At 53.3% G+C, this 9,160-nt stretch overlaps 1 protein-coding gene across 1 annotated transcript; it reads right to left on the bottom strand.

Annotated features, from left to right (window-relative positions):
* Positions 1 to 2,028: 2,028 nt before the first annotated feature.
* Positions 2,029 to 4,874, bottom strand: LOC135174626 (guanylin-like). The gene is made up of 3 exons (XM_064141961.1): positions 4,803 to 4,874; positions 3,563 to 3,752; positions 2,029 to 2,575 (listed from the first exon to the last, which is right to left on the bottom strand). Exons 1-3 carry the CDS (start codon positions 4,872 to 4,874, stop codon positions 2,508 to 2,510), a joined length of 330 nt encoding a protein of 109 aa, XP_063998031.1. The 3' UTR covers positions 2,029 to 2,507.
* Between the last annotated feature and the right edge of the window lie 4,286 nt (positions 4,875 to 9,160).

The raw sequence follows: 9,160 nt of genomic DNA, 5'->3' as shown, positions 1-9,160 counted from the left end.
ACCACCCAGCAGAGCCTGGCCCCAGCCTCCTGGCACTCAGCTGCACATATTGATAACCATTGCTGAGGTCACCTCTCAGTCTCCTCTCCAAGCTCCCAGCCCTGGCTCCCTCAGGCTGTCCTCACAGGGAAGATGTTCAACTTCCCTCATCATCTTTGTGGCTCTGTGCTGGACACTCTCAAGCAGCTCCCTGTGCTTCTTGAGCTGGGGGCCCAGAACTGAACACAGTACTCCAGATGTGGCCTCACCAGGGCAGAGTAAAGGGGCAGGAGAACCTCTCTCGACCTACTCACCACAGCCCTTCCAATCCACCCCAGGATGGCATTGGCCCTCCTGGCCACCAGAGCACACTGCTGGCTCCTGGCCAAACATTCAGAGCCACGATCACTGTGCCAGCCACCGGGTGGACTCCTGTGCTCCCGGGCAGAGCTACTGGCAGGGAACACAGAGACTCAGGCAAATGGACAACCAGATTTACTCACAAAGCACGACCTGATCAGTCTGAGACGCTGTGCTGGGATAATAATCGAGGGAATTAGAATCCCAAATGGTGTTCCCAGTGCATCCACAAAGCCAAGTGGGCAGCAAGGGCCGAGGATGCTGCCCAAAACCCAGAGCAGAATTGAGAGCCGTGTGTCCCCGGGCAGATAGTCAGCAGGGGCAGGTAGAGAGGTGGAGCCCAAAAGCAAGGGAAAAAAATAAAGGTGCTCCCAGAGCAGACCTATTTAATCACCTTTTGGGACAAGACACAGCAGTGGCAGAAACGAAACTCAAAACTTAGCCAATCAAAACAGAACACCAGCGCCGCAGGCGAGCCTGGGCCAGTCCAGGCGCGTACCTTTGTCGCTGGAGCCTTTTGTCTGTCTTCCCTCTCTGTTGTCTGTCTTCCTCCTTTGTTGTCTCTCTTCCTGCTCTGCTGTCTCTCTTCCTCCTTTGTTGTCTCTCTTCCTGCTCTGCTGTCCCTCTTCCCCCTCTGTTCCCTCTCTTCCCCCTCTGTTCTCTCTCTTCCCCTTCTGTTCTCTCTCTTCTCCCTCTGTTCTCTCTCTTCTCCCTCTGTTCTCTCTCTTCCCCTTCTGTTCTCTCTCTTCTCCCTCTGTTCTCTCTCTTCTCCCTCTGTTCTCTCTCTTCCCCTTCTGTTCTCTCTCTTCTCCCTCTGTTCTCTCTCTTCTCCCTCTGTTCTCTCTCTTCCCCCTCTGTTCTCTCTCTTCCCCTTCTGTTCTCTCTCTTCCCCCTCTGTTCTCTCTCTTCTCCCTCTGTTCTCTCTCTTCTCCCTCTGTTCTCTCTCTTCCCCCTCTTCTCCAGACTCTGGAGGAAAGAGAGAGGGGGAAGGGGACTTGGTTGTGAAATGTGTCTGGGCTTGTTTTGCCCCATCAGGACACACACTCCAAGGAGTGTTCCACTTATTACGTTCCCTGCCAGCCCTCTCTTGTGGTGAGGACAAGGTCCAGCCTCGTTGGCTTCGCTGTCACTTGGATAAGGGAGTGAACATCATCACTCTCCAGAAATGTTCTGACTTGCTTATGCCATGCTGCATTATCCTCCCACCAGATAGCAGGGTGGCTGAAGCCCCCCATGAGGGCCAGGACCTTTGAAGATGAGGCTGCTCCTATCTGGCTATAGATGGCCTCATCCACTTGGTGTTCCTGATTGGGTGGGCTGTAGCAGCCTCCCATCATAATATCACCAGTCCCTGACCTCCCTCTACTCCTGCCCCACAAACTGGTAATGCAGCCTGGTGAAACCTGTGCTCTGCTCTGAGCACAGTGACCACAGCCCCAGCGCCCAGGGACTGCTGCCCAATGCACTCCTCAGAGTATGGTTTCTCTATTGGCCTCTTGACAGCCTGCTACAATGCTGGCACTCCCCTCCTGCCTGGTGTCTCTTGGCTCCCTTGGCTTGTTTCCTTTATAGAAGCACTTCCCAAAAAGGGACACAGAATTAGTGTGGGAGAAAGGCAAGCAAGTGATCACACCCCCCTACAGCCCAGCAAAAACATGAACCCACAGCACCTGCCAAGTGATTACTGCCTTTTATTTCATGCACATCACATCAAACTGGACAGATCCTTTCAGCTTCAAGGTCTGGCCACCCAGAAATAAAAGCACCAGGCAATGTTTGCAAAGCGATTCCAGCATTGCAGTTTAGATTTCCTTGCTCCTTACTAGAGCTTCATGGCCACGAAGATCTGCCTGAAGAAAGGAGCTTCCATACAACTCTGCAGAAAATGCTCCTCTGCTCATCCACATCCATCCCCTAAGTGGGCAGCAGTCAGCACAAGACTGAGAAACTGCTGGCCATGGAGGTGTTGCTGAACACCAGGAACTCATCCCCAAGCTACTGGCTGCACTTCTGGTACAGACATGCAGGTCACATGCAGACTAGAGGGAGAGAGTTCTCCAACTGGAAAGCTGGAAAGCATGGGCTGGGAAAGGTGGTGATAACCCAGAGCTGTGGGGTGCATGAGCTTCTTCCCTCAACACATCTTCTTTGGAGAGCTTCCTCTTGATTCAAAAGCAACCAGCACAGGCAGCATTGGCACAGATCTCACATAAATCAGAATCTTGGATAGCTGAGCCTGTTAGAGAGAGGCAGAAAAGAGGGTTTCAGTGGGATGCAAGAAAGAGCAGAGCCACATCAAGGGATTTTGACTCCCCTTTCCACTACTGCTTTAGAAGTTGTCTTGTTCCTTCAAGTTAGGACTGGCATCAGTAAAATCAGTTCCTGCCAAAACCTGCCTTAACAATCAACTCAAACCTGAATTCACTGGGGAAGCAATGGGACTGTGTGGGGGCAAAAGAGAGCAGTAGTACATCTTGGGGATGTGGCTTGTGCAGTCACAACATTCTTCCCACTGGTGCTGCTTCCTCAGAGCTCCACTGTGACGGACAGCAGAAGGCTGCCACACAATGCAATCAACAAGCAGCCACTGAAGGAATTGCTGAGTGTGTCTTGGAGACAGACCATGCACAAACTGATTCATCTCATGCACATCTCACACCTCTTCTAGGTCACCTTGACAAGTGCCTTCTGGCACTGGTGTAAGTTTTGGAATCCCCATCCCATTTCCAACCAAACCAATTCTATGTTTCTGGGATTCTAAGCTGGTCTGTGGCTACTTAGAGGAAGCTTTTCCCTGGATCCAGCAGCCTGATCTGTGCAGGCACAGCTCAGCAGGAGTTTTCCTGTAGAGAGCTCTCAGCTCCTGTGGTGCAGTCATAGAATCATAGAATCATAGACTCAACCAGGTTGGAAGAGACCTCCAAGCTCATCCAGTCCAACCTATCCCCCAAGCCCTATCCAGTCAACCAGACCATGGCACTAAGTGCCTCATCCAGGCTTTTCTTGAACACCTCCAGGGATGGTGCCTCCACCACCTCCCTGGGCAGCCCATTCCAATGCCAATCACTCTCTCCTTGCAGGATGGGCAGTAGAAAGGCAGCCTGGACTCCCTCAGCTGCTTTAGAAATGACAGTAGAGTAATTCTGCTTCTCTGCCTGCTGCTGTTGGAATGTTCAGACCTGAGAAGTGTGACAGTGGCAGCTGTGCAATGTGAGCTACATACTCAGCCTCTCGAATATCTTGGGTGCATCTCCTCTTGTGCACACTGGTTGGAACTCCTCAGGGAGTTCTTTGTCACCACATGGGGAGGAGCCAGCCACTGACACCATCATGCGAGGGTTAACCTGTCTCTTCTCATCCATGAGCTCCTTTAGCTTCTTCACAGACTCAAGGGAGAATTTCAAGTCTCCATCCTAGGTAGCCAGAACAGGCAAAAAAGAATGTGTCAGGAAATCAAGCCTTAGGCACATCCATTGCACTGCAACCCTCAGCTCTCCCAGACACTCTGTGACAGGGAAAGGACAGCACTGAAAGAAAGCTCAGACCAAAGTGGTGCTGAGTGAAAGCAAAAGGCAAAGACCTGTCGGAGCAGCAGTGGGGCCTGGCTGGCTTTTGCTGTGTCCCACGGTGGGCAGAGGCACCATCAGTGCATGTCTCACTCCCATCACATATGGGGTCGAAAGAGAGAACCTGAAGTGTTGGCTGGCATGTGGCAGTTTCCAGCCTACCCTGGAGCTGCTCCAGCAGCTCCATGTCTTTCATAGACTGAGGACTCCTGAGCTCAGCTCAGCTCTCACTGGCTATCTGGTGTGTCCAGAGGAGAACAGGAGGCTGTTCCAAGGCACAGAGACAGTTAATGCTCCCTGGAAACCCACTGTGCAGACACAGGTAGAGTCAGGAGCTGTTCGGCAGGGTTAGCTCCCCCGGTCCTGGGAGGAAGTTCTTTGCCCTGCACTCAAACAAATCTCCCAGGCTGTTCCTCAGGCTGAGTGCAGGCAGATGTAATACAGCCAAGGGCACTGCAGCACTGCTTCCAGCTCACACACATCACCTAGAGGTGCTGTGCACTCTGAACATCTGCTAGAGCTCCTCTATCAGCTTCTCTGCCTGTTGATGTTCCACTGGCTGCAGCCAAGCCTTGCTTGGACCTGTTTTGTCCCATGTGAGTTGTGTGTGGCTCCATCACATCAAGGCAAGAGAAGACAAATTCTTTTGTTTTCAGCATTCTGCAAAGCCAGAGATGTCCCCAGCTCTTACAGCCTCACCCATGCCTGCAGCAGCCTGCTTGTAACACCTGAAGCATCTGACAGAAAGATAAACAGAATCACAGGCAGAGGAAGTTGGATCTCAAGCAAGAACAAAGCCAAGATTCAGGTCTGTTAGTTCAGGTCAAGGTTCCTTCACCTAATCTCAGTATGTGGTTGCACCTGGAACACCAGCACACCCAGGAGCAGAAAACTCACCTGAACATAGACTGCCTGGGAGCTGGGCAGCAGCAGCAGAGCCAGGACTGCAAAGGAAAGGAAGCCTTTCATGATGCCTTTCTGAAGCTTTGTGTTTGTAATGCCCTCAGCTTTGGCCTTCCTCTTTCCCTTTGATCTCTCAGACTTCCTCTCTCATTAGCAGTCGGAGCTCTGTGGTGCCAGAGCGAAGCTGGAGCCTTTTAAAGCCTTGGGGCAGCAGTAGTTGGTAACCATTAATCTGAAGACTTTATTGTGCCCTCATAAAGCCTCAGCTGCTATCTGCTCATCAGCAGAGCAGGCCAGTCACAGCCAGCCTGGTCTTGGGTGTTATGAGACACTGGGCATGGCAAAACCTTCCAGCCTATGGGAAAAGGTGGAGGCTGATCCAACATAACAGCTGAACTCAGTGTCCACATGGGGAATGCACTCCTCTTCCTCGGCACCTCCTGGAGACATATGGGAAAGGGAGAGCTTTAGCAGGGGAAAACAAAGGCACATTGATCTCTTGCAAGGATTGTGTCACGGAACCAAAGAATGGCAGGGCTTGGAGGGGTCCTCTGAATGCCATCGAGTCCAAAGCCCTTTTCTGGAGGAGGAAAGAGAAATGAAACTTATTTTAAGAAAAGAAAGTGGAGGGAGAGAGGGAGAGGGAGAGGGAGAGGGAGAGGGAGAAAAAAAGGGGAAAGGGAAGGGAAAAGGAAAGGGAGAGAAATATTTTTAAACTTCTTTTATTTTTCTTTCTTTTCTTTATTTCCTCTGCTTGGAAGAGAAAAGGAACAGAAGGAACTGAAAGACATTTCTCTGCCTCCTCCTCCCCTTTGTTTTCCCTGCTTGGATATTTCTGTGGTGGAAAAGTCAAGAAGAGAAAACAAAGGAAGGATTTAGAAGACAGTTCTCCTCCTCTCTTTTCTGTGCTTGGCCTTTCTCATTCAAGAAGGGCCAGGAGGGGAAGAGAAAAAGACAGAATTGTAAGACGTTTCCTCTTCTCCTCTCTTTCTTTTCTCTGCATGGATATTCTTGATCAGGAAAGGACAAGCAGAAGAAAGAAAGGAAAGGACTTGGAAGGCATTTCTATGTCTCTTGCTCTCTCTCTTTTCTCCATCAGGGAAAGGATGCAAGACAGAGGTGGGCTTGAGATGGAGGGGTGGAGTTAACCGTGGAGACTGCTGCAGAGCTGATGCAAGAGTGTGAAATGTGTGCTGCAGTCAGACAGGCCAAGGGGGCAAAGCCTCTGCCCCATGGGGGGCAATGGCTGCAGTGTAAATCTGGCAGAGCCTGGCAGGTCGATTCCATCGCTGCCACGAACCCAGCAGGACCAAGCTGGGTGCTTCCAGTGGCAGAAGCAACCACTGGAAACACAGCCAGTGCCCCATGCCAGCACTCAGAACACCACTCTGGGCCTTCACAAACAAGTCCTGTGGTGGCATGGCATCAGGAAGAGCTGAGTCCCATTATGGGACTCAGTTTCAAAACAGCCTCATGGGCACCTGTGCCAAGGAGCATGGCATGGAGTGGGTGCATCACATCCCCTGCCAGCCACCAGCCACCAGCTGCTGGGAGAGTTGCAATGGGCTGCTAAAAACCAGCCTGAAAACAACGGGAGGGGGGACCTGCAAAACCTGGGAGGCACATTCTGCACAAGCCACTTGGCTGCTCCACACCAGAGGCTCTGTTCATTGGGCTGGTTGTGCCCAGTCCAAACTGCCAGGTGCTGCAGAAGGTGGCAGAGACCCCGTGGGGCACATGAAGAATATGAAGGGAAGGTGTGGGTTAGTCCTGCTTCAGGTAGAGGCAAACCCACCCCTGGGATTGCTTTTGCCCAGAGACTTGAATGTACCTGGGGCAAGAGGATGGGAAAGCCTCAAAGCGACCCCACACAGTAAATGATCTGTGCTGTGCGATGCCGCCTGCTGCTGAGTCTGGGGCAGGTGGTGAAGAACAAGGGGTGCAGCATGTATTGGTTTGAGCTGACCCCACTCGTGAGGGTGAGGGACAGGTAGAGTGCCTGGCAGGAAAGGCCTTGGTGCACTCTGTGGCACTTCTCATGGATTCTAAAGTCTGGAAAGTTTCTTGTTCAGGCTTTATTTGTTTCCATCTTTCATCTCCAGTTCCTGGGCTGGGCTTTGTCCCTCTTCTTTCAGGTTGGGTATTTTGGGGTGTTCCATGCAACCCTGCTCTGCAGTGACCCTGCCCACCCCTTGACAAGCGCTGCTGCAGCTCAGCCACCAGCTGCTGCAGCTCCTCATGTGCAGCTTGCAGGCGGCAGTGATCTTCCTGCAGCTCCTCCTTCTCTCTTTGATGAAGTTTCGCTGCCACTTCTGCTAGCAGCAGCTTGCCCAAAGCATCGTCGAGCTCTGCCTGCAGCTGTCTCTCTGTTGGCTGGGGGAAGATCCATGCCAGCTGTTACTGGAGCCCTCTGAAGCCCAGCACATGAAGCACTCTCTCAGCCTGTCCCCCAGGGCAGCTGCTGCAGCCCCCTGATGAGCTCTGAGCTCCTCCTCTGCACCTGCTGGAGCAGCCAGGTCCCTGTCCTTCTCCCACTGGCACAATCCCCTCTCTCCCCCTCCTCTGCCCACACTGCTTCTCATGCACCACCGGCACTGGCACTAAGAGCTCATGGAGATGGATGATAAGGACTCCTCTAAGCATCTGAGAAAGGCTGAAAGAAAATCTGGCAGGCTGCAAAAGGAGCTGAAGGAGCTGGAGAAAGTGTTCTTGGAGAGGACAGCAGCTTTAGACAATGCAGAGAGAGCTATGTGAGATCCAGAAGCAGATACAGGTGCTGCATGCTCCACAGGTTGAGAAAGATCAGGAGAGACAAGATTCAGCCAAGGCAGGAGAGCTGCAGGCTCCCTGGTCCCTGAGGAAGATGAATCTGGAGCTGCTGGGGATTTCCCCTGGGCATCTCCGGCTCTTCCATCAGCTGTAACTCAAGTCCCAGGTCCCCCTTCCAGGACAAGGCCATGCTCAATGGTGATGCTCAGAAGGATTATTTAAGTGGACCAAAGGTCTCACGCAGAGCTGTGAGGTGTTTGTCTGCCTCACTCCTCGAGTGCTTTCCCATGGCCTCCCTCAGCTGGCCGCAGGGCCCGGGCAGGGCTGTTGGCAGGCACTGGGGCAGAGGGCACAGATACAGGCACCAGCAGGGGTGGCTTTGCCTCTCCAGGGAAGGCTCCTGGCTCAGCTGAGCCCTTGTGCTGCTGAGAAACAGTTCTGCAGTGTTGCTTCCAAGACTTTGTCCTCTTTCATACACTCTGAGCAGGCATTTCTCACAGAGCCCATGGCAGGGAGTCCAGCAGCACAGAGAGAGCTGAGAACAAACCTTCACAGCCCAAATGTCCTTAGCAGCTGAAGTGGTGAGCAATGGAGGGACCCCTGTGTGCTGCTTGGTGACCACGGAGCAGCTGGGGGTGCTGGTGAGGGTGCAGCACGGTGTGAGGAGGCTCTGGGCTAGAGCGGGGCCAGCAGCTGCCAGGCTGGAGGCAGACTATGGGACCTTAGCCCAGGTGCAAGGCACTGCCCCTTGCCCTGCACTGCCTGGCAGAGCTGCAGGGAGGAGGTTAGGGCACTGCAGGTGGCAGAGGGGCAGACAGAGTTTGCAGAACGACTGAAGAGCAATTTGTTTGCAGCTTCCCAGCACGAGAGCCACCAGACTCTCCCAGACTCTCCACCCAAGACACCAAGCCTGAAGGAGAAGCTGAAAGCCAAGACTCAGCCTTTTGCTTCTGCCTCTCTCAGCCTTCTGAGATCAGCTACTTAAATGTAGCTTGGCCTGGAGACACCACAGCCTGCCAGCTGCAGGAGGAGAGTCAGAGCCTCAGCTCCCAGAACTTCTAACTGGGGGAAGAGGTTTGGGGAACACGAGCTGGGCTGGGAGGTTTGGAGCTGCTGTGGCCAGCGCTGCCAAGGGCTGCAGGGGCAGAATGGCCACAGCAGCTGGGGCATCGCTGGGGTCAGTTCCAATGGATGCAGCAGCAGCTGTGGAGCAGCTCCAGCAGTGTGTGTGTGTGGCCATCCCAGACGCAGCCAGAGGCTGCAATTTGCACAGCAACTCAGAAGAATGGAGGAGGGTTGGGGTGAAGAGCATCCTCCCTCAGCCCTAGTTCCTTGTCCAGTCCAGTTCTCAGCCCCACAGCTTTTAGGGTTCAGAGCTCTGTTTCTTGGTCCAACCCCCGTGCTGAGAGCCCCTTTTGTTTAGGGGCCAGAGCTGCACTTGCAGGCTGCACAGCAGCACTTGGGGCTCAAACCCCATTTCCATGGCCCAAGCCTTTTCTCTCACACCCCAGAGCAGCCTCTTTGCTTCCCAAGCCTCCAGTGCAGGGCCCACAGCCTCCCACGGAGGGTCCCAGCCTGGCCCC

The sequence above is a fragment of the Pogoniulus pusillus genome, unplaced genomic scaffold, assembly GCF_015220805.1.
Source record: "Pogoniulus pusillus isolate bPogPus1 unplaced genomic scaffold, bPogPus1.pri scaffold_95_arrow_ctg1, whole genome shotgun sequence".
In the NCBI taxonomy this organism is placed as follows: Eukaryota; Metazoa; Chordata; class Aves; order Piciformes; family Lybiidae; genus Pogoniulus; species Pogoniulus pusillus.
This window is presented reverse-complemented; position numbering and strand designations above follow the sequence as displayed.

What these genes read in the sequence shown, in the direction of transcription:
- LOC135174626 (XM_064141961.1), bottom strand. Translation starts at nt 4,874, where the DNA reads ATGAAAGGCTTCCTTTCCTTTGCAGTCCTGGCTCTGCTGCTGCTGCCC. An exon ending in CCCAGGCAGTCTATGTTCAG is followed by an intron (nt 3,753 to 4,802) that starts GTGAGTTTTCTG and finishes CTGGCTACCTAG; the next exon opens with GATGGAGACTTGAAATTCTC. An exon ending in CAAGATATTCGAGAGGCTGA is followed by an intron (nt 2,576 to 3,562) that starts GTATGTAGCTCA and finishes TCTCTCTAACAG; the next exon opens with GCTCAGCTATCCAAGATTCT.